Consider the following 26,369-nt stretch of genomic DNA (forward strand, 5'->3'; position numbering starts at 1 on the left):
ATGGGCCAATCAGACAATTAGAGAAGAAATTAAAAAAATATATGGAAACAAACGAAAATGAAAATACAACAATCCAAATGCTTTGGGATGCAGCGAAGGCAGTCCTGAGAGGAAAATACATTGCAATCCAGGCCTATCTCAAGAAACAAGAAAAATCCCAAATACAAAATCTAACAGCACACCTAAAGGAACTAGAAGAACAGAAAAGAAACCCAAAACCCAGCAGAAGAGAAATAATAAAGATCAGAGCAGAAATAGACAATATAGAATCTAAAAAACTGTACAGATCAATGAAACCAAGAGTTGGTTTTTGAAAAAATAAACAAAATTGATAAACCTCTAGCCAGGCTTGTCAAAAAGAAAAGGGAGATGACCCAAATAGATAAAATCAGGAATGAAAATGGAATTAGTACAACCAATCCCTCAGAAATACAAGCAATTATCAGGGAATACTAGGAAAAATTATATGCCAACAAACTGGACAACCTGGAAGAAATGGACAAATTCCTAAACACCCACACGCTTCCAAAACTCAATCAGGAGGAAATAGAAAGCTTGAACAGACCCATATCCAGCGAAGAAATTGAATCAGTTATCAAAAATCTCCCAAGAAATAAGAGTCCAGGAACAGATGGCTTCCCAGGGGAGTTCTACCAGACGTTGAAAGCAGAGATAATACCTATCCTTCTCAAGCTATTCCAAAAAACAGAAAGGGAAGGAAAACTTCCAGAATCATTCTATGAAGCCAGTATTACTTTGATTCCTAAACCAGACAGAGACCCAGTAAAAAAAGAGAACTACAGGCCAATATCCCTGATGAATATGGATGCAAAAATTCTCAATATGATACCAGCAAATCGAATTCCACAGCATATAAAAAGAATTATTCACCATGATCAAGTGGGATTCATCCCTGGGATGCAGGGCTGGTTCAACATTCGCAAATCAATCAACGTGATATATCACATTAATAAAAGAAAAGATAAGAACCATATGATCCTGTCAATCGATGCAGAAAAAGCATTTGACAAAATTCAGCATCTTTCTTAATAAAAACCCTTGAGAAAGTCGGGATAGAAGGAACATACTGAAACATCATGAAAGCCAATTATGAAAAGCCCACAGCTAATATCATCCTCAATGGGGAAACACTGAGAGCTTCCTCCTGAGATCAGAAACACGACAGGGATGTCCACTCTCACCGCTGCTGTGTACATAGTGATGGAAGTGCTAGCATCAGCAATCAGACAACAAAAGGAAATCAAAGGCATCAAAATTGGCAAAGATGAAGTCAAGCTTTCACTTTTTGCAAATGACATGATAATATACATGGAAAACCTGATAGACTCCACCAAAACTCTGCTAGAACTGATACATGAATTCAGCAAAGTTGCAGGATACAAAATCAATGTACAGAAGTCAGTTGCATTCTTATACACTAACAATGAAGCAACAGAAAGACAAATAAAGAAACTGATCCCATTCACAATCGCACCAAGAAGCATAAAATACCTAGGGATAAACCTAACCAAAGATGTAAAAGATCTGTATGCTGAAAACTATAGAAAGCTTGGGAAGAAAATTGAAGAAGATATAAAGAAATGGAAAAACATTCCCTGCTCATGGGTTGGAAGAATAAATATTGTTAAAATGTCAATACTACCCAAAGCAATCTACACATTCAATGCAATCCCAATCAAAATTGCACCAGCATTCTTCTCGAAACTAGAACAAGCAATCCTAAAATTCATATGGAAACACAAAAGGCCCCGAATAGCCAAGGTAATTTTGAAGAAGACCAAAGCAGGAGGCATCACAATCCCAGACTTTAGCCTCTACTACAAAGCTGTAATCATCAAGACAGCATAGTATTGGCATAAAAACAGACACATAGACCAATGGAATAGAATAGAAACCCCAGAACTAGACCCACAAACGTATGGCCAACTCATCTTTGACAAAGCAGGAAAGAACATCCAGTGGAAAAAAGACAGTCTCTTTAACAATTGGTGCTGGGAGAATTGGACAGCAACATGCAGAAGGTTGAAACTAGACCACTTTCTCAAACCATTCACAAAAATAAACTCAAAATGGATAAAGGACCTGACTGTGAGACAGGAAACCATCAAAACCCTAGAGGAGAAAGCAGGAAAAGACCTCTCTGACCTCAGCTGTAGCAATTTCTTACTTGACACATCCCCAAAGTCAAGGGAATTAAAAGCAAAAATGAACTACTGGGATCTCATGAAGATAAAAACCTTCTGCAATGCAAAGGAAACAACCAACAAAACTAAAAGGCCACCAACGGAATGGGAAAAGATATTTGCAAATGACATATCGGACAAAGGGCTAGTATCCAACATCTATAAAGAAATCACCAAACTCCACACCCAAAAAACAAATAATCCAGTGAAGAAATGGGAAGACAACATGAATAGACACTTCTCTAAAGAAGACATCCGGATGGCCAACAGGCACATGAAAAGATGCTCAACGTCGCTCCTCATCAGGGAAATACAAATCAAAACCACACTCAGGTATCATCTCACGCCAGTCAGAGTGGCCAAAATGAACAAATCAGGAGACTATAGATGCTGGAGAGGATGTGGAGAAATGGGAACCCTCTTGCACTGTTGGTGGGAATGCAAATTGGTGCCGCCACTCTGGAAAACAGTGTGGAGGTTCCTCAAAAAATTAAAAATAGACCTATCCTATGACCCAGCAATAGCACTGGTAGGAATTTACCCAAGGGATACAGGAGTACTGGTGCATACGGGCACTTGTACCCCAATGTTTATAGCAGCACTCTCAACAATAGCCAAATTGTGGAAAAAGCCTAAATGTCCATCAACTGATGAATGGATAAAGAAATTGTGGTTTATATACACAATGGAGTACTATGTGGCAATGAGAAAGAATGAAATATGGCCCTTTGTAGCAACGTGGATGGAACTGGAGAGTGTGATGCTAAGTGAAATAAGCCATACAGAGAAAGACAGACACCATATGTTTTCACTCTTATGTGGATGCTGAGAACCTTCAAAGAAACCCATGGGGGAGGGGAAGGAAAAAAAAAAAAGAGGTTAGAGTGGGAGAGAGCCAAAGCACGAGACTCTTAAAAAGTGAGAACTGAGGGTTGATGGGGGGGTGGGAGGGAAGGAAGGGTAGGTGATGAGCACTGAAGAGGGTATCTTTTGGGATTAGCACTGGGTGTGGCATGGAAACCAATTTGACAATAAATTTCGTATATTAAAAAAAATTACTTTGGCTCTTCGGGGCCTTTTGTGGTTCCATACAAATTTTAGGATTGCTTGTTATAGCTTCGAGAAGAATGTTGGCGCAATTTTGATTGGGATTCCATTGAATGTGTTAATTTCTTTGGGTACCATTGACATTTTCACAGTATTTATTTTTCCAATCCATGAGCATGGAATGTTTTTCCATTTCTCTATATCTTCTTCAATTTCCTTCATAAGCTTTCTATAGTTTTCAGCATACAGATCTTTTACATCTTTGGTTAGGTTTATTCCTAGGTATTTTATGCTTCTTGGTGCAATTGTGAATGGGATCAGTTTATTTGTCTTTCTGTTGCTTCATTATTAGTGTATAAGAATGCAACTGATATCTGTACATTAATTTTGTACCTTGCAACTTTGCTGAATTCATGTATCAGTTCTAGTAGACTTTCGGTGGAGTCTATTGGGTTTTCCATGTATAGTATCATGTCATCTGGAAAAAGTGAAAGCTTGACTTCATCTTTGCCAATTTTGATGCCTTGATTTCCTTTTGTTGTCTGATTGCTGATGCTAGAACTTCCAATACTATGTTAAACAACGTGGTAAGAGTGGACATCCCTGTCATGTTTCTGATCTCAGGGGGAAAGCTCTCAGTTATTCTCCATTGAGGATGATTATTAGCTGTGGGCTTTTCATAAATAGCTTTTATGATGTTTAAGTATGTTCCTTCTATCCCGACTTTCTCGAGGGTTTTTATTAAGGAAGGATGCTGAATTTTGTCAAATGCTACGTCTCCAAAGGCAAGGGAATTAAAAGCAAAAGTGAACTATTGGGACCTCATGAAGATGAAAAGCTTCTGCACTGCAAAGGAAACAATCAACAAAACTAAAAGGCAACCAATGGAATGGGAAAAGATATTTGCAAACGACATATCAGACAAAGGGCTAGTATCCAAAATCCATAAATAACTCACCAAACTCCACACCCAAAAAACAAATAACCTAGTGAAGAAATGGGCAGACAACATGAATAGACACTTCTCTAAAGAAGACATCCAGATGGCCAAGAGGCACATGAAAAGATGTTCAACGTCACTCCTCATCAGGGAAATACAAATCAAAACCATACTCAGGTATCACCTCACGCCAGTCAGAGTGGCCAAAATGAACAAATCAGACTATAGATGCTGGCGAGGATGTGGAGAAACGGGAACCCTCTTGCACTGTTGGTGGGAATGCAAACCAGTGCAGCCACTCTGGAAAACAGTGTGAAGGTTCCTCAAAACATTAAAAATAGATCTACCGTATGACCCAGCAACAGCACTCCTAGGAATTTACCCAAGGGATATAGGAGTGCTGATGCATAAGGGCACTTGTACCCCAATGTTTATAGCAGCACTTTCAAAAATAGCCAAATTATGGAATGAGCCTAAATGTCCATCAACTGATAAATGGAATTAAGAAATTATGGTTTATATACACAATGGAATATACGTGACAGTGAGAAAGAATGAAATCTGGCCTTTTGTAGCAACATGGATGGAACTGGAGAGTGTTATGCTAAGTGAAATAAGTCATACAGAGAAAGACAGATACCTTATGTTTTCACTTTAAGGTGGATCCTGAGAAACTTAACAGAGGACCATGGAGAAGGGAAAGGGGAAAAAAAGTTAGAGAGAGGGAAGGAGGCAAACCATAAGAGACTCTTAAAAACTGAGAATAAACTGAGGGTTGATGGGGGGTGGGAGGGAGGGGAAAGTGGGTGATGGGCATTGAGGAGGGCACCTGTTGGGATGAGCACTGGGTGTTGTATGGAAACCAATTTGACAATAAATTTCATATTAAAAAAATAAACACACCTACCAATTTTTTTCCAAAATAAACAAAAAAAGAAACCAGTTTGACAATAAATTTCGTATTAAAAACAAAAACAAAACACCAAAACCTAGGCCCCATCTAAGGGCACTTTGAGGTGGGGCCATTGAGAAATGATTAGGTGATGAGGGATGAGCCCTCATGCATCAGAATAGTGCCATTATAAAGCAGACCCTGGAGAGCTTGCATTCCTTCTGTCACAGGAGGAGACAGTGATGAGGTGCCATCTATGAACCAGAACCGCAGAGTGGGTTCTCATCAGACATTCTGAATCTGCTGGCACATTGATCTTGGACTTTCCCGGCTCCGGAAATGAGAGAAGTAAATTTCTATTGCTTATAAGGTATACTGTTTGATATTTTTGTTATAGTAGCCTGAAGGGATTAAAACACATACACTTAGGACTTGTGTATTTTTTTGTTTGTATGTTATACTTCAATGAAAATTTTTTAAAAATGAAATATAAATCAGTCACAATGTTGACATTTATGTACCATGTTCTGGGGACTCAAAGAAAAAACTTTAAATTATAATTGAGAATTAAAAAGAGACCATCAACAAGGAGATAGCAGCACAACATTTGGGACAAGTAAGTTAACTGTGTGTACACCAACCAGAAAAGAAAGAGGAAAGCATTACAGTCAGAGGAAACATAAACATAAAGGAAGTTTCAAAAAAGCCATTCGTTTGATGGATGGATAAGGAGATGTGTGACAAGAGCCCTGAGTGAGAAGAGCTGGATGGGGAGAAACAACATGAGCCTGATACATGAAGTGTTGTGGCCACTAAGAAAGGAAAGAGAGAAAATGATATGATTCAAGATTACACAAGGAGATAAGTGACATGGAGATGGCCGATGTGAACAGTCACATCTAACAGCTACTGAGTATTCAACTATGCACCTGGCAATCTATCAAACACTCAACATGCATTTCCTCCTTTATGCCTCAAAACAGCGGGTTCAGGTGACTAGATGGTGATAATTTTTCACACAATATCTAGTTGAATATCATGACAGTCCTGCAAATTAGTTTTACTCAATTTATATCTGAGAAAAAAGGCTAGAAAAGTTATATGACATGTCACAGTTAATAAACAACAGAGATAGGATTTATATCTATGATTTATCAGTTCCTGAAACAAATTAGGCAATAAATCAACCATATGTGTATGTATATGTGTATGCATGTGTGTGTGTGTGTGTGTGTGTGTATATATATACATATGTTATATAAGTCATCTCACCCTCTATATTTATATTATACATTTATATATTATATAAAATTATTTTATATTATGTATTTTATATATTTACATTATATATATTATACACATTATTGGCTAAATGACTAGAGTTTGAACTGCAAAGCATGTGGCCATAACACAACATGCTCTCTGACCAAGAAACAGAAATTCTGAAGGGAACTATGAGAGGTCATTTAGAAAAAAAAATTCAGATATCAGAAAATGGAAAAACTAATCACAGAATCATAGAATCTTGACATTTAATTGTATCCGAATTCATCAAGACAATTCCACAGCCCAGTTGATTATTTCTTTGTAACTCACCTTATTCCAGAGAGATTTAGAGCATTTGGCATTTAAATTCTATCTGTAATTATCTTCTGGAACTAAAACTAAAGACCAATCCAATAATTCCAATAAAAAAAAATTCTAGAAAACTGCGAAGAGAAGTAAGTGTTCACTTTCGGTTGCTACCAAAACATAACCATTCACCAGTGCTGAGTGGTCAGAAATAATCCAACCCTCCACAAAAATTTATGCTACAAACCCAACTTTTTCTACAGAAATTCTATCACAAGAAAAGGAAAGTTACCTTCAATCGGTTTTCCTTTTCCCACACAATAGCCTGAATGAGGGTAAGATGATTCATAGAGAAGATAAATAAGATTACTAAAGGGATGAAAATACCAAAAAAGGTATAGAAGTAATCATGAGAATATGCTGGATATGGAAATCTCTGAACAAATACAGTGACTTCTCGGAATAGCTTTTGTGTAGCCTTGTGATTATAGTATTTCATGATGGCAATATCCACGGCATGCTGCATAGCCAGGAACCCTTCAGTGATGTACCCTAAGTGAGAAAACAAGGATTGCTAAGTACAACAGAACAAGTAACAGCTGAGCTGAACAAAGAAAAAGGTAACTGAACTATGTCAAAGACAAACAACAAAGTTAATTATTGTAAAGAGGCCCTTGTTATAGTCTTAAATTTCCCAGAGCAGCTATTATGGTTTCCCCACACAAACAGATAATAAATACTTTTTATTATTTAAAAAATACGAATATGGTTGACACACAATGTTACATTGGTTTCAGGTCTACAACATAGTGATTTGACAAGTTTATACGTTATGCTATGCTTACAAGTGCAGATACTATCTGTCACCATAAAATGCTATTACACTACAATTCACTATACTCCTTATATTGTGCCTTTATTCTCATGACCTATTTACTCCTTAAATGGAAGCCTGTATCTCCCATTCCCCTTCACCCATTTTTCCTATCCCTCCCTCCTCTGGCAACCATCAGTTTGTTCTCTGTATTTATAGGTCTGATTTTGCTTTTTGTTTATTCATTTGTTTTTTTTTTAAGATTCTTTTTAAAAGGATCCTGAGGCGCCTGGGCGGTTCGATGGGTTAAGCATTCAACTCTTGATTTTGGCTCAGGTCATGATCTCACGTTTTTGGGTTCAAGCCCCATGTTGAGCTCGACGCTGACAGTGTAGAGCCTACTTGGATTCTCTCTCTCTCTCTCTCTCTCTCTCTCTCTCTCTCCCATCTCTCTCTGCCTCTGCCCTGCTTGCTCACTCATATGCTCACACACACTCTCTCCAAAAAAAAAAAAATTAAAAAATAATAAAAGGATCCTAATTCCCAGCTTCCCAGAAAGTAAATATTGTATGAAATTACAGAACTGCTTTCTGAAATTTCAATCAACTGAATGAGAATTACTGTATAGGTATAGATTTTAATTCAGTACTCTTGACATTTGAAAAATTAAGTGTAGTTCATACTGTGAGCTGATATCCACTAAGGCAGTAATACTCAGTGTGGTCTTTAGATCTGTGGTAGTATGCAAAAGCTTCTTGCCATCATATAACTTTAGTATGAAAATGAGCAAACACTTAAAAAGCTTATTAAAATTTGGCATTGCTGTGACATCTGAAACTGATTTTTCTATTAATCTATACAAATTCTTTATAGATTTTGAATGTGAATATGTGTAACATTTTCTCCCCTCTGGATCTTTCCTTACTATATATTTTTTTAATGTTCATTTTTTTTTTTGAGAGAGAGAGAGAGAGAGCGAGCAGGGAAGGGGCAGAAAGGGGGAGACAGAGAATCTGAAGCAGGCTCTGTGCAGCGAGTGCAGAGCCCAATGCGGGGCTGAACTCACCAACTGTGAGATCATGACCTGAGCCAAAATGAAGAGTTGGACGCTTAACCAATTGAGCCACCCAGGCACCCCTTGCCTTACTATTTTTTTTTCTAATGTTTATTTAGTTTTGAGAGAGAGAGTGAGACAGAGTGTGAGTGGGGGAGGGCCAGAGAGAGGGAGACACAGAATCAGAAGCAGGCTGCAGGCTCTGAGCTGTCAGCACAGAGCCCCACACGGGGCTAGAACCACTAACCGTGAGAACATGACCTGACCTGAAGTCGGACGCCCAACCAACTGAGCCACCCAGGTGCCCCGCCTTACTATTTTTAATAGTGTCTTTCACATAAGCAGAAGTATTTAATTTTAATGAAGTCAATTTATCCATTTTTTCCCCTTTTATGGTAATACTTTTTCTGTCTTAATGAATCATTGCTAGCCCCAAATTCATGAAGATATTCTCATAAATTTTGTTGTGGAAGATTTATGATTTTAGCTTTTGCATTTAGGTTTATGATTATCTCGTTAATTAACTAATTTTGTGTAGATATGAGTTAGTGATCAAGATTCATTCTTTCCATATAAATGCCATGTTATTCCATCACAATTTGTTCAAAAGATTTCATTTCCCCAGTGAATTATATTGGCATCTTTGTGGAAAATCAAATGTCTATTTCCAGATACCTCATTCTTTCTATTAGTGTATTTCTTCATCCTTAAACCTATACAGTTTTGTCTTAATTATGTACATTTGTACTAAGTCTTAAATGTTCTTTAACACTGGCATTCCTTTCCAAGATTTTTTTTTACTAAGCTAGACCCTTTGCATTTCCTTATAAATTTTAGGATAGCTTGCCAATTTTTTCAAAAAAGACTGCTGGGATTGTGACTGTCACTATATTGCTATCATAGATCAATTTAGGGAGAATCTACATCCTAACAATTTTGAGTCATCCAACCAATGAGATTTAGATATCATTTGTTTAGGTGTTTAAATTATCTCTCAGAAATGTTTTGTTATTTTTGGTGTAGATTTATAATTTATTTTTGTAGACTGGCTTTCTATCTTGGGTATTTGCTAAATTAATACATTGTATGTAATACTTTTTTGTGGATCTCTTCAGAATTTCCTGCACACGTGATTCTGTCAACTTCAAACAAAGGTAATTTCACTCTTTCCTTTCCAAAATCTATACCTTTTATTTCATTTCCTTTTTCTAATACAAGCTAGGACATCCAGTAATATGCTGAATAGAACTGATGAGAGCAAACAACTTTACTTTATTCCTGATTACTAGGGGAGAAATGTTCAATATTTCACTAGGAAGATAACAAATTTCTACACATGTACTTGATCAGATTCAGAAACTTCACTGTTTTTGTTTTGTTTTGTTTTAGAAAGAGGGAGAGACAGCATGCATGCACATGAGTGCACAAGCAGGGGAGGGGCAGAGGGAGAGAGAAAGAATCTCAAAGCAGTCTCCATGCCCAGCGTGGAGCCCAAAGTGGGGCTCAAAGCAGGGATGGATCTCACCACCATGAGATCATGACCTGAGCCAAAATCAAGAGTTAGATGCTTAACAGAGCCACCTGGGGGGGGGGCAGAAACTTCACTTGTATTGCTACTTTGGTTTGGAGAGTTTTTAAAATATACCTCTATATTTTGGGAAAAAATGTAGTCTTACAGAAAAGTTGCAAAAATAATAGAGACAGTCCCATATACCATGCATTCTCAACAGAGGGTTATACAACTTCAATTAGACCACAGCACACAGAGCAGATCTGTAGTGTACCTGTAGTATTAAAATTTCATGAGAACACGTAGGGAGAAAATATCCAAAATGATTCTCTAGAAGGGCAATGATGAAAAAAAGATTGAGAAATATTGCTTACACACTGCACCCACCTTCCCAAATATCGTATCTTATACTATCATGGTAAATCTGTCATAACTAAGAAATTGACAATGGCACAATACAATTTCTAATTTATACAAACTTTGGATTCACCAGTTTCTCACCAATGTCATTTTTTTTCTGTTGCAGAACCCCCATCCAAGATACTACATTGTATTTAGGTGTCATGTCTCCATAGTCTCCTTTGATCTATGAAACTTTATCATCCTTTCTTGTTTTTTAAAACCTTGAGAGTTTTCAAGAATACTGGGCATGTATTTTGGAGACTTATCTACAATTTGGGTTTGCATGATGTTTTTTTTACTAATAGACTAGAATTAAAAGTTTCAGAGAAAGATACCACAGAGGTAAAGTGGCCTCTTCATCAAATTGTATCAGGGAATATTTGCTATCAACATGACATCAAAGTACTCATAAAATTATTTTAAATTCTTTGGCTACTAATTCCAATATCTAGCTTCTCAGTTCACTTATTTATAATGACTCTTTTTTTCTTTTAATTTTAGGTAACATTTTCCTGCTTCTTTGCATGTCCTATAATTTTGGATCTCATGCCAGAAATTGTGATTAAAGGAAGAGTGGACACTAAAGTGTATAATTGTTTGTTCTGTTTTCTTAAAGATGCTAGCTCCTTCCTTTGTCATACAGCTAGAGGAAGGAGCTGACCATTTAAATTCCAAGAGTTCAGCTGAGTTGGGCTGAACCTGGGCCTCAACTTAACTTACAGATTGCCTCCTATTCTTGCCACTACAACCAGCAGTGCCAGGAACTCTCTATGGATCATTAAAAAGAGTTTCTTAGGGTTTCTACCCAGGAACATATTATTAATTTGGCTACTACTATGGTGTGAATGTTCACGTCTCCCCAAATCCATATGTAGAAATCCTAACCCCTAAGGGTGATGGTATTAGAAGGTGGGATCTGTGAGACGTGTTTTAATCATGACAGTGCAGCCCTCCTAAGTGGGATTAGTGCCTTATAAAAGAGGCTCCAGAGATCTCCTTAGTCCTTTCCACCAACTGAGGACATAGTGAGAAAGCACAAGTGAGAAACTTAGGAAGGGGGCCCCTCACCAGAACATGACCATGCTGGAGCCTTCATCTTGAACTTCACAGCCTCCAGAACTGTGAGCAAGAAATTTCTGTTGTTTATAAGCTGCCCAATATGTGGTATGTATTTTGTTACAGCAGCCTAAGTGAGCTAATACAGCTGCCACGGCCAGACCGCTCCCCAGAAGGGCTGTATCAGCTTGTGTGGCCTCCCTTCTGTAGTGCATTTACATACCCCTGGCAACCCTTAGCATTATCCAACTAACCCTTATAAAATCATACCCCAGGCGAAGTTCATAATGCATGCAGTATGTATGGTAGAAAAGACATAAGATTGCTTGTTAAATTTTATGATGGGAAAAAGTTTAAAATATTTATTAAAGAAAATAATAACAAAATAATAAAGAAAATAAAGAAATAAAGAAAATAATAACATGCAAAACAATCCCACCACCTAACAGAGTAAAAGTTTTCATATTTGGAAATTTGTCCCAGCTTTGTGCTGATAAATATGCAGTTTACACAGTTATCATTTCAAAACACAGTTCTGAACTCTGCTTTTTCAGAAGATTTAATGATGGCTATTTTTAATGACTGTACAATGTTCAGTAAAATTAAATTTTATACTTTTGTTATTCACTTACCATATTTAAGATGCAGGTTATTTCAAATTTTTATGAATTATGGTGAATTGGTTATAGCTTGTTTTTCTTGTTGGATAATTTCCTCAAGGTAAATGTGCATTATTGTTAATAAAAACAAAGCCCCACTTAAAGATGTTTTAATGGTAGTTTGTATAATATATTTTAAATTAATAGAACTATATTAGAAACTGTTTATCAACCCAACAGAGCAGCATACAGTTATAATGGATCAGACCGTGTCAGTACCCAGGAACATGTATGTTAAAGTCATTAAAATCCAAATTTCACAAGTGAACCTACATGAAAAAATAAGGATATACAATGACCAGGAAAAGATAAAAATACATTGTTCCAATATATAGAAGTTTTATATAGGTTTTTGGACACTGAAAATTTTAAATAAAGAAATCACCAGTAGAATTTAAGAAACACAACAGATGAACATGGGGGAAGGGAAGGGAAAAAAGATAAAAACAGAGAGGGAGGCAAACTATAAAAGACTCTTAAACGCAGAGAACAAACTGGGTTGCTGGAGGGAAGTAGATGGGGGGATGGGTTAAATGGGTGATGGGCATTAAGGAGGGCACCTTTAGGAATGACCACTGGGTGCCATATGTAAGAGAGGAATCACAAGATTCTACTCCTGAAACCAAGACTACACTGTATGTTAACTAATTTGAATTTAAATTTAAAAAAAAAAGAAGAAATCACCAGCACAGTAAGTTAAAAATTAACAATTTTCATCACAAGGTTAAAGAAATACAGGTATAAACATGTGATGCCTTAAGAGCCTTACTTATATGACTTATATGACTAGGATATAAAAATAAGTATGATTAAAGATCTGCTTACCAGGACTCCCCCCATGGGAACTACGTTCACTTCTGGGTCCCAAAGAAGGAAAAGTTGGAAAGAGAACACCTGTTTCCCAGCCTTCTGTTCGGACAAAACTCACATACTTGTTCCTCTGAAAACTACTAAAACGCAGATAATATTTTACCTACAGGGAACAAAAAGAAATGATACCTGTAAACAAAAGATAATTAAGGAAGAATGAGAAACAAAAGGAAGTTAAAGAAAAATCGCATGTGTGTGATTCTGAGGCAGACTGTTGAGCACTAAGTGGATTCCGAACGTTAGGCAGTGGAGCAGACTTGTCATATGGCTATTGTGGGTTTGCGGTAAACAAACACGGTGGCAACTTGCACACCAGTGCCAATGTCTTTTTCCCAAAATAGACAGCTGGCATGCATACTGAAATGAAACACACCAAAAGATGCTGCTAATTTCTCTTCCCATTACATCAGCCAAGTGTTTTGAGAGGAAAATCCCTTCCTCCCCTAAAAGTGATTGTAACATAAGAAAGAATCCCACATGAGGACAGAGGAGAAATGTGATAAAATATAAATGTGGAATACTGCATAATTTCATTATTAAATGAAAAGGTAATACTAATTCTAGAGAACTAAATAAACCTCAAGGTAGAGCATGCTGGGTCTAAGTAGCTTTACGAGACAGAAAATGGTCCAGCAGTTGCCTAGAGTCAAGGATCAGACCAGAGAAATCAGTAACATCAGGAGGAGCAGGCCGATGTCATAAATGTAGGTAAATATTAATATACTCAGTTGTCAAGCCGAGAGCTTCAGACACTTACTGCACGTTCAAGGACTAAGACATAGAACCTATTCCTCAAGGAGCTCAAATTCTAGTTGAGACAACATATATATTTACTTTACAGCAAATTCAATGATAGTAACATGTAAGGAGCATTTATGGGAGTATGGAGGAGGACAGAGGTAGGTATGGTTAGGAGAGACTGTACAGCAAGTCACAGTAGCAATGTTAAAGGTAAGAGAGTGAGCCAAGTGGCAGGGACAGTGGGGAGATTGTCCAAGGAAAAACAGGTGAAGTTTGAAACTGTACCAAAAACATTCTAACCAGTCTGTATATACACTGATGAGCCTACATCAGCACCAGCTCATACCAAATTAGTAACTTGAGGGTATTTTACATACGTGAAAGGAGTGAAAGAGTGAGGGAAAAGAATGAAAACATACCTCCAACTCTACTTACAACCCAGTGGTTTTCCTTACTTTTTCCTTCCATTGAGAACCAGCAGTTATCTTAAATGCAGAATTATAGCTCCATGCGTACATCTATACTATATTTTGATTATTTCCTTCAACACCAAGGACACCAAGTTCAAAGCACAGTCCTTGTCTCTCCTTCTTGGAGGTTGTTATCAGAATCTTCCTCAGAATCTGCCTATGTCCTAATTCTGATTCCACTTGGCTAAACCTTGGCACTGTTTTCTAGATTTAGATTCTGGTGAAAAACTATGAGAGTCAAACAAAAGAAAGAGGGACATTTTCATGCTGTGTTCCATTCTGGTGAAGATGCAGCTGCTTTTAACCCCTCACGTCTTTTGAGCTGGGAAATCTGCATTCACTTCACCATCATGTACAGAGCTGGGAAAGAGCTGTATCAGATACAGTGGGAAAGGTAATATCCTTGGTGGTCAATGTCTCCTATGATTCTGATTTATAAGGAGAAAATCTAGTACATGGTAAATTTAATTCTTTCCCCACCAACATAAAGCTCTGGCTAAATAAATGCACATACACAGAAATTAGTTAGATTTGGATTTAAATCCCTGCTCAACTATGTACAAGCAGTATGATCTTGGGTAAGTTGCAGTCCCCCCACTTAATAAATGAAATAATTATGCCTCTACTTCATTAAACCTCAGAAACTGGAAGCACACTTATGAAGTTTCTACATAAAACCGTCTTACCTTAAGTGGTAGGGGATCATCACTATTTTGGAATTCATGGTCAAAAATAATAGCAACCAACACTTTTTTAGAGTTATTCTCTTGTTTAACATACTCTTCAAAATCTCGTTCTGAAGAAAAGCCTTGAACTGTAGAAAGAAAAATAAATCTAGTGTGTGAGTTGCCCACATACAGGCAAATGTATCTGAGTGCCTTTTCTATCTATAAGATGGAAAAATGCTTTACACGGATGAAAGATTATCAACATATAAATTTTAAAACACTGTTGCTCAGGGGTACCTGGGTGGCTCAGTCGGTTAAGAGTTCAACGTCGGCTTAGGTCATGATCTCATGGTTTGTGAGTTCAAGCCCCGCATCCGGCTCTGTGCTGACAGCTCAGAGCCTGGGGCCTACTTCAGGTTCTGTGTCTCCCTCTTTCTCTCTCCCTCCCATACTTGTGCTGTCTCTCAAAAATAAGTAAATATACATATTTTTAAAGTAAATTTAAAACAGTGTTCAAACATCGGCACAACAAACTAATGGATATTAGGAGTGCATGAAAATCTTTAGGAGTTTTAAAAGTTTGACCACAAGTTTAAAGTGTAATTAAAAAAAATAAAGTATAATGAATCATTATAATAAGTACATACTGAAATAAAGCAAGGAAGAGGGATACTTCCAAAGTGTTTTGAAATTTTCATTTTAGAAGGAAATAACAAAATTGATCCATGAAATCTATTCAAAGTCGTGTACAATGAGAATCTCTAATATCTGAATAAAAACTACTTAGAAGTTGAAGAATGAAACAACTTCACAATTTTAATATTGGAGGTGATTATGTGTGATAATCATTATTTTTGGTAGTTTGGAAATGCCAAGTGTGCATACTTTTCTCAAGGTGGGCAAAGCTGGAATATAAATTCCAAAGCTGGAAGCAGGATGTCAGGGACTAGAATCAGGTTTGCACCCATGCAAGGTGACCAGGAGCAGGACAAAACAAAATCCTCAGAGAGTTTAAATGATCAAAGCTGGAAAAACAAAGTCCACCAAATTAAACAAAACAAAACAAAACAAAACAAAACAAAACAAAACAAAACATAGGAACACAGCTGGAAATTTCAGAATATTATCCTGAAAGTACACTGTGAACAAGGTGAAGTGCATACAAACAGGTAGTCAGGTACACTTTGGGGCATGTAGCCTCTGCTTCTGCATCTGAACTTAACCACTGTCATCATCTCACCTGTGCATTCTTTACGTCCCAGGGAACCTTCCATCTGCCTTAACCATGGAATGTTGTGGGAATAGCCACAATTCTTTGTAACTGCCTGGCCAAGGTGGTAAGGGACTGAGGAGGGATCCACCAGTTTGTCAGTCTGTTTTCATTAATTTATCTGGGCTTCAAGGAAGGTGTTACCTGCTCAAGCAGGGGTATGTGAAAAGATTAAGAGAGATAAAGGGAGATAGTGAGAGATTTTTTTAAATGTTTATTTTATTTTTGAGAGAGAGAGAGAGAGAGAGAACGGGGGAGGGAGAGAGAGAGAGGCAGACACAGAATCCAAAGCAGGCTGCAGGCTCCAAGCTGTCAGGACAGAGCCCCACACTGGGCTCGAAATCACAAACCCCAAGATCAAGACCTGAGCCTCAGGAGTTAACTTACTGAGCCACCCATGTGCGCTGAAAGTGAGAGATTTATGAGTGCTTAATGAGGCTAAAACATGTGTTTGTGTGGATTTCTCAAAAATAGAACTGGAGGGAAATTTATTTATTATTTATTTTCATTTATTATCTGGGGTGGCTTTATTTTTTCCCCAGCTTTATTGAAGTACATGACACATAAAAGTTGTGTATTTAAGCTGTAAAACATGATAATGTGATATATGTATACACTGTGAAATGACTGTAACAATCAAGCTAATTAATATCTCCACCACGACACAGTTACCACTTACTTTATTTTAAAAATTTTCTGCCCAGAGTGATTTAGGTGTTACTGACAAAATAAAATTGTATATATGTAGGTTGTATAATGGGATCTTAAGGTATAACATTATGTTTTAATATATGCATAGACTGTGAATTGATTACCAAAATCAGGTTAATTAACTCATCTATCACCTTTTGTAGTCACCACCCTCTTTTATGAGAAGAACACTGCAAGATCTACTTCCGGAATAAATTTTATATACACTATATAGTGTTATTGACTATAGTCACCATGTACATTAGATTTCCAGGACTTATTCATCTTTATAACTGAAAGTTCATACACCCTGACCAAAATCTCCCCATTTTCCCCACCCACCCCCAACTCCAGAAACCACGACTCTACTCTCTGTTTCTGTGAGCTCAGTATTTTTAGATAACACATATAAGTGAGATTATAAAGTATTTGTCTTTCTGTGTCTGGCTTTTTTCACTTAGCATAATGTTCTCCAAACATAATACATACTGTTACAAGACAGGATCTCCTTCTTTTTTGTGATGGAATAATCACGTTTTCCTTATGCACTGATCTGCTGATGGACACTATGGTTGCTTCTATACCTTGGTTGATTGTAAATAATGCTGCAATGAATAATTATGGACTTACAAACCTTGAAAAAGGGAAATGCATAGGGTGAGTGCCATATTCACCCTGGTACTTTACCTGAACGCATCGGCAGAAAATTGTAGACTTACTGAGCTGAAGAAAAGAGATGAGAGCTCAGGCTGCCAAAATGGCTGGAACTTGAGAGGTAAACTTGCAAAGAGAGGAGAAGAGCATAGAAGTGAAAATCAGCTTGTAAATTCCTCTGAAGTCAGCAGCCAACTCCTGAACTGAGAATGTATAGGCTAAGACTCTTTGAAACCAAGGAGATAACAGCAGATGGCAGGCTAAAATGCTGAGCAGGGATTTCATCAGGTACACAGTGCTGATGAAATAGAGAATATTAGCGTTCAAGCCCCACTAAGGTCGAGGAGCCTTCATAAATACTCCAGGCTTCCAGCTGACACCCTAGAAGAGCCATGCCCTAGAACACAGGGTATGCTGCAAGAGTAAAGACAAAACTGAAACAGAGCCGCCCTTATGAAGCCTAAAACCAGACTTTGATGGAATCAAGTCACTCTGTCAGTACTCTAACAACCAACCAGAAGAAAAGTTAACCCTCAGGAGCCTCTGATGTTTATCCACAACACCTGTCATTTTATAAAAATATACAAAATATGCTATAAAACAGAACTCGATGACTTAAAGAGAAATAAATATATACAAGTAATCTAGATACCACAATTTTCCAGTTAAGGACTTTAAAAGTAACTATGGTTAATATAGTTAAAAAAGAGAGAACACTTCTCTGGTTACCTGAAATCTATTAAAAACAGGACAAGCCGAAATTCCAGAACAGAGAAATATTTTTAGAAACAATTCAACAGAGAGATCACATGAGCTAATAGTTTCAAGACATATAAGCATAAAGAAATTTGAACATTGTATATAATGTTAAAGTAGATGTTTTATATCTATATATTTATATATAAAACACCTATTTCATACTAACAACACCTAGCTGGAAATGTAATACCTCTGTCAATAACTGACAGAATAAGCAGACAAAAACCAGTAAGAATACATATTTGAAAAGCATTATGATTAACTAACTTGACAACTTCGCCTGGGTAGCATTTATAAAACACTACAAGCAAAACCCACAAAACACATGGTCTTTACAAATGTACATGGTACATTTTTCAAAATACACCATAAAGTGGGCATAAACAATTCTCAAAATTTCAAAGAACTGAAATCAAATATATTCCAATTCAAGGAAATTAAAATAGAAATGGAAAAAAAAACGAGAAAGAGAACAACAAATTCCAAATGTTTTTAAGTAAAGTAATACATTTCTAAGAATCCCATGCATCAAAGATGAAATCAGAATGGAAATCAGGCAATATTCTGGGTAACCCAAAGTAGCTTCTAAGAGACTACGTTTATTGGGATATTTGTATTATATACTTCAAAGCTTATTGGGGATTTTGCATTCTTCTGCTTCACTGATGTTTTAAATAAGATATGTTTTGAGATGGCATCTGGTCTCAAGTTCCCTCAAATCCCTTGAGAGTCAAAAAAAGGCTGAAAAAATATACTAGTGAATAAATGTATGTATGTAAAAGGAAGGGGCACTAGAGGTATGCTCACCAAACTTTTGACAGTGTTTCTTTCTGGGGGAAAAGGAGAGAAATTGAGTTGAGAAGGCGGGGTAAGCTTACTGTGGGGCTTTTAAGATAATTCTATGTAGTTTAAGTCTTCTCTAAAGCATCTATATATGACTTGCACATTTTTATATGAACAATGTTTGAAATAACTGACCACAGAGCACACATCCAGAATGAGGGCTCATGCTTATGCTGTGCCTGTGTGTACCTTTGGTGCACATCATATACCTCCAGGGTTATACTTACCCAGGTTTAAGAAGCACAACCAGAAACCAGGACGACTTAGTATCAAAGAATTGGATAATAATCCAAAATAATATAAATTGATCATCTAATTTTTAAATATTACTATGTTTTGGGTTCTAGGAGAAAATATTTTTTTATGAATTTAACTCTCAAGTTTAACAAAGTCTGTAATATTATATCTAGGAGGGTACTCTCTGGTTATGAGGATATATCCTATAATGCTTTAGCTGGGAGAACAATGCCTGGCTAAAAGATTACATATGTGTCTTTACTGAAACCCAGTTTAATAATACATTTTTTCAAAAAACTTTAATTTCTAACCTGTGAAATTATAGTGTAAATCCCTCTTCACGTGGTCAACAATACTCTTCACCACAACACTTTTGGAAGGCACAAAAGCCAGTTCCCATGGACCAGGAAAAATCATGGGCATTCCAAGAAATGCAGGTAACTTATCAATAGGCTGAAGAGAGTAATTGAAAGGCCCATACTTCTTTATAGTCAAAATCTTGCGTGTTAACAGAAGCGTACCAGCAAATAGTAACGTCAGGGTGAATTCCACAAATAACGCCACCAATCGCCGCCTCTAGGAGATGGAAAAAAAAAAGATTATGTTAATTGTCTTGTAAGTCCATTACCTCTGCAAATGCCTAATTCTTTTTTATTAAAAGACACTTCTTGGGGCGCCTGGGTGGCGCAGTCGGTTAAGCGTCCGACTTCAGCCAGGTCACGATCTCGCGGTCTGTGAGTTCGAGCCCCGCGTCGGGCTCTGGGCTGATGGCTCGGAGCCTGGGGCCTGTTTCCGATTCTGTGTCTCCCTCTCTCTCTCTGCCCCTCCCGCGTTCATGCTCTGTCTCTCTCTGTCCCAAAAATAAATAAAAAACGTTGGAAAAAAAAAAAAAAAAAAAAAAAAAAAGACACTTCTTAAAAGAAGATATATAGATGGCAAAGAAGAACTCTATAGTAGCAATAGTTTCCTGGACTATCTGTTTTCTCTATTCTCCATGTCATTCTGCTATTATTTCACTCTGTGAGGACCCTTCACATTTGGAAGAGATACCCCCAGCTGTAGGACTGAGAAAAATTTAACAGTATAAATTGAAATGTAGTGATCAGGCTGTAAGAATTTTCACACTGTGGTCTCTTAGCTGTTGCAAAACTCCTATAGATAGCTCAACTTACCTTTAAAATAAAATTCTTCCACAGAAGAGCCATAAATTGGTAAACCCATGAGAAATCCATTCTTCAATTCTAAGGAGGGAGTAAAGATTTTTACTTAGATTTGAATTGTTTAATGTTTTAATCAAACTCAAAGGAGGACAATAAGAAACAATAAGCACTTGAAATATTAGAGAAGCTGTTTATCCTTAAATCCCTACTCAGTATCTACCAGGTTTCTAATATGTATAAAACTTCAAGCACAAAACAAAGATCAGTATGTTATTGATGCAAGCTTCCAGGTAAATTTGACCAGTACCTTTCCCAATTATTATTAAGAAACAATACAAGAGAAAATAAATAATCACCATCAGCAAAAAGACAAAATGGTATGTGAAAATCACATCATAGCTATAAGCCCAAAATGCCACTCAACAAGTAGCAAGACTGAAAGTACTTCCATTAACAACATTGCTAATAGGAGAAGATTCATTTTTATATTTAATGAATATTTGCTGAACATCTATTACATGACATATTAAGTCACTTAGGTGTATAATGGGAAACATAACAAAGGTTTTTATTTGTTATTTTATTAACAGGTTATTAATAACCCAGGACCTGAAATCAGACTATCGAGGTTGGTTCTCAGCTCTACCACTATCTGTGTGATCTTGAACACTTGACTTAAATTCTTGGAGTTACCAGAGAGAGAGCTACAATTCAGGGCCAGAAAGGGGAGACATTATTTTAGGACCTCACCTTATAAATAAGGATGAATGTGAAAGAAACTGGCCAGGGTCTGTGCAGGGACTGCACAATTTCAAATAATTTTAATCCTTGATACCAGATGAAGGTATCCTATATTGCAAATGCCTGTGGTACCTAGAACAAAAAAAAAAAAAAAATAAATCCTCTCTGAAGAAAACTAATATTATCCTGGAGACTCAGCTATTTCTCCAAACAATTTTTCTGAATATAACATCTGGCACTCCTGACATCTGGGGTGGAATTATCAGGAGCAAAATTTAAAATAAGTATGCTTACCATTTTCAAGGCAAAAAACATAGAAGGTTTAGAAATTCCACAAAAGGGCATTAGATTAGGATCTCAAAGGATGGAGGAAGCAGTGGTCCTAGACCTAAGCATAAAGCTAACCTATAAAACTAGTAGAAAACATATAGAAGAATATCTTTGTGGCCTTGTGGATACAGAGATTTATTAAAGTAAATGAAAAAAAACTACAAGCCATAAAAAAGATCTTCATCAAAATCTAAAATTTTTGCTCCTCAAAGAATACCATCATGAAAATAGGAAAGAAAGCGATAAAAGGGGAAAATATTTCTAAAAAATTTATCTGACAAAAGACATATATAAGCATTGCTATAAGCCAATAATAAAAATATAAGAACCCAAATTTTTAAAGTGGGAAATACACTCAAAAAGACATTTAAGCTAGAACAAACAATGCTAAAATTTGTATGGAACCACAAAAGACCCTGGATAGCCAAAGTAATGTTGAAAAAACTGAAGGCATCATAATTCTGGATGTTAGCCTGTTTACAAGGCTGTAATCATCAAGGCAATATGGTATTGGCACAAAAACAGACACATAGACCAATGGAATAGAATACAGAACCCAGAAATGGGCCCACAAACGTGTGACCAACTAATCTTTGACAAAGCAGGATAAAGCATCCGATGGACAAAAGACAGTCTCTTTAGCAAATGGTGCCAGAGAACTAGACAGCAACATGCAGAAGAATGAAACTGGACCACTTTCTTACACCATACACAAAAATAAATTCAAAATAGATGAAAGACCTAAATGTGAGACAGGAAACCATCAAAATCCTATAAGAGAAAAGAAGCAGCAACCTCTTTGACCAGCCGCAGCAATTTCTTACTTGACAGGTCTCTGGAGGCAAGGGAAATAAAAGTAAAATTGAACTGTTGGGACCTCATCAAGATAAAAAGCTGCACAGTGAAGGAAAAAAATCAACGAAACTAAAAGACAACCTTCAAAATGAGAGCAGATATTTGCAAAAGAAGATATATTGGATAAAATATCAAAAATCTAGGGGCGCCTGGGTGGCTCAGTTGGTTAAGCGTCCGACTTCGGCTCAGGTCATGATCTCACGGTCTGTGAGTTCAAGCCCCGCGTCGGGCTCTGTGCTAACAGCTCAGAGCCTGGAGCCTGCTTTGGATTCTGTGTCTCCCTCTCTCTCTGACCCTCCCCTGTTCATTCTCTGTCTCTCTGTCTCCAAAATAAACATTAAAAAAATTTAAAAAAAATCTATAAACATCAAACTCAACATACAAAAAAAATTCAGTGAAGAAATGGGCAGAAGGCATGAATAAACACTTTTCCAAAGACATCCAGATGGCTAACAGACACATGAAAAGACGCTCAACATCACTCATCATTGGAGAAATACAAATGAGATACCACCTTATACTTGTTAGAATGGCTAAATTTAACAACTTGGGAAAACAACAGATGTTGGCCAGGATGTGGAGAAAGGGGAACCCTCTTACACTGTTGGTGGCAATGCAAACTGTGCAGCACTCTGGAAAACAGCATGGAGGTTCCTCAAAAAATTAAAAAAGAACTACCCAATGACCCAACAATTGCAGTAGTACGTATTTACCAAAAGATACAAAAATTCTGATTTGAAGGGCACAGGCACCCCAATGTTTATAGCAATGCTATCAACAATAGCTAAATTATGGAAAGAGCCCAAATGTCCATTAACTGATGAATGGATAAAGAAAATGTGGCATGTGTATACACACACACAGTATGGAATATTAGTTGGCAATTAAAAAGAATGAAATCTTGCCATTTTCAACAACGTGGATGGACCTACTTTGCTAAGCAAATTAAGTCAGTCAGAGATAGAAAAATTATATGATATCACTCATATGTGGAATTTAAGAAACAAAACATGTAAACATCAGGAAGGGGAGGAAAAATAAAATAAAAGCAGAAAGGAAGGCAAACCATAAGAGACTCTTAAATAGGACAAACTTAGGGCTGCTAGATGGGAGGTTAGTGGGGCAATGGGCCAAATGGGTAATGGGCATTAAGGAGGGCACTCGGACGAACAGTAGGTATCATATGTAAGTGATAAATCACTAGGTTCTACTCCTGAAAACAATAGTATACTGTATGCTAACTTGAAATAATTTTTTTAAAAAGAATAAAGCTGCTATAAAGATCTAATTAATGAATAAGAGGTACGGTTTCCGGAGGAAGATGGCAGGGTAGGAGGACAATGGACTCACCGCGTCCTGCTGACCACTTAGATTCCACCCACATCTGCCTAAATAACCCAGAAAACCGCTAGAAGACTGGCAGAACGGACTCTCTGGAGCCAAGTGTAGACGAGAGGCCCAAAGAAGAGGGTAGGAAGGGCAGAGAGGTGATGCACGCTACATGCACTGGCGGGAGGGAGCTGGGGCGGTGGAGGGGCAGCCCGCCCAGCAAGGCAGAGCCCCTCAGTCTGGCTTGAAAAAGCAGAGGGGCCGGAGTGTGTTCTGACAGCCAGCGGAACTTAACATCTGGAATAAGTCAACAGCTCTGCTCCGAGAGCGGGAGGGCTAGAGGACAAAGGGAGGGAAAGTTGTTGAGCCTCGGAGGACAGAGCTCAGCTTGGCGGGGAGCAAAGGCTCTTACCAGCGCCATCTCCCTCGGCCACCCCCCAGCCAAAATCCCTAAGGGAACTAGTTCCCGTCAAAGAACTTGCTTGCACCAAGCAAACAACCAACGCTGTGCTTCTGCGGATCCATCCTTCCGACGGGGCCGCCTCCCTCTCGGTGCCGCAGGGCCCATCCTGAAGCGGACCACAGAAGGCAAAGCGAACTGAGTCTGCTCCTCCCGCCCCTGTGCACCTTCAGGATCCACCCCAGCTAATACGCCAGATCCCATCAAAGCAGCACCACAAGCCTCGCAGTGTGCAAGTAGCCCAGACAGGGGCCATACCACTCCACAGTGAGTCCTGCCCCTGGGAGAGGGGAAGATAAGGTACACACCAGTCTGACTGTGGCCCCAGCGGTGGGCTGGGGGCAGACATCAGGTCTGACTGTGGCCCCACCCACCAATGCAAGTTACTCCAGATAGCACAGAGGAAGAGTCCTGCAGTTCCACGCCACTCCAGGGACTATTCAAAATGACGAAATGGAAGAATTCTCCTCAAAAGAAACTCCAGGAAGTAGCAACAGCTAACGAACTGATCAAAAACGACTGAAGCAATGTTAGAGAAAATGAATTTAAAATAATAGTCATAAAATTAATTGCTGGGCTTGAAAAAAGTATAGAGGACACCAGAGAATCTATTACTACAGAGACCAAGGGACTAAGAAACAGTCAGGAGAACTAAAAAATGCTATTAATAAGCTGCAAAATAAAATGGAGTCGACCACAGCTCGGATTGAAGAGGCAGAGGAGACAATAGGTGAATTAGAAGATAAAATTATGGAAAAAGAGGAAGCTGAGAAAAAGAGATAAAAAAATCCAGGAGTAGGAGGGGAGAATTAGAGAACTAAGTGATGCAATCAAATGCAACAACATATGCATAATTGGGACTCCAGGGGAGGAAGAGAGAGAGAAAGGTGATGAAAGTGTACTTGAAGAAATCAGAGCTGAGAACTTCCCTGATCTGGGGAAGGAAAAAGGCACTGAAATCCAAGAGGCACAGAGAACTCCCTTCAGACGTAACTTGAATTGATCTTCCTCATGACATATCATAGTGAAACTGGCAAAATACAAGGATAAAGAGAAAATTCTGAAAGCAGCTAGGGATAAACATGCTCTAACATATAAAGGGAGACCAATAAGACTACTGACAGATTTATCTACTGAAACTTGGCAGGCCAGAAAGGAATGGCAGGAAATCTTCAATGTGATGAACAGAAAAAAAAATATGCAGCCAAAAATCCTCTATCCAGCAAATCTGTCATTTAGAATAGAAGGAGAGATAAAGGTCTTCCCAAACAAACAAAAACTGAAGGAATTCGTCACCACTACACCAGTCCTACAAGAGATCCTAAGGGGGATCCTGTGAGACAAGGTACCAGAGACATCACTACAAGCATGAAACCTACAGATATCACGATGACTCTAAACCCATATCTTTCAGTAATAACACTGAATGTAAATGGACTAAATGCTCCAACCAAAAGACATGGGATATCAGAATGGATAAAAGAACAAGACCCATCTATTTGCTGTCTACAAGAGACTCATTTTAGACCCGAGGACACCTTCAGATTGAAAATGAGGGGATGGAGAACTATTTACCATGCTACTGGAAGTCAAAAGAAAGCTGGAGTAGCCATACTTATGTCAGACAAACTTGACTTTAAATTAAAGGCTGTAACAAGAGATGAAGAAGGGCATTATATAATAATTACAGGGTCTATCCATCAGGAAGAGCTAACAATTATAAAAGTCTATGTGCCGAATACGGGAGCCCCCAAATACATAAAGCAATTAATCACAAACACAAGCAACCTTATTGATAAGAATGTGGTAATTTCAGGGAATTTAATACCTCACTTACAACAATGGATAGATCATCTAGTCACAGGATCAATAAAGAAACAAGGGCCCTGAATGAAACATTGGACCAGATGGACTTGACAGATATATTTAGAAGTCTGCATCCCAAAGCAACAGAATATACTTTCTTCTCAAGTGTACATGGACATTCTCCAAGATAGATCACATACTGGGTCACAAAACAGCCCTTCATAAGTATACAAGAATTGAGATCATACCATGCATACTTTAGGACTACAATGCTGTGAAACTTGAAGTCAACCACAGGAAAAAGTCTGGAAAACCTCCAAAAGCATGGAGGTTAAA

The 26,369-nt window shown here is 37.7% G+C and overlaps 1 protein-coding gene across 3 annotated transcripts in view; it reads right to left on the minus strand.

The window, feature by feature from the left end:
- LOC132689750 (phospholipid-transporting ATPase ABCA3-like) overlaps positions 1-26,369 on the minus strand; it is a 175,298-nt gene that overhangs the window by 143,686 nt on the left and 5,243 nt on the right. For all 3 annotated transcript variants that reach the window (XM_078440518.2, XM_078440517.2, XM_078440516.2), the window contains exons 2-7: positions 21,263-21,385; positions 20,525-20,593; positions 19,664-19,928; positions 14,918-15,045; positions 12,976-13,123; positions 6,948-7,207 (exon numbers count right to left, since the gene is read on the minus strand). In XM_078440518.2, the coding sequence (XP_078296644.2) occupies positions 6,948-7,207; positions 12,976-13,123; positions 14,918-15,045; positions 19,664-19,928; positions 20,525-20,584 (861 nt within the window). In that variant the 5' untranslated portion in view covers positions 20,585-20,593; positions 21,263-21,385. The remainder of the gene's footprint in view (positions 1-6,947; positions 7,208-12,975; positions 13,124-14,917; positions 15,046-19,663; positions 19,929-20,524; positions 20,594-21,262; positions 21,386-26,369) is intronic.

This window comes from Panthera onca, chromosome E3 (genome assembly GCF_046562875.1).
Source record: "Panthera onca isolate mPanOnc1 chromosome E3, mPanOnc1 haplotype 2, whole genome shotgun sequence".
Classification (NCBI taxonomy): Eukaryota; Metazoa; Chordata; class Mammalia; order Carnivora; family Felidae; genus Panthera; species Panthera onca.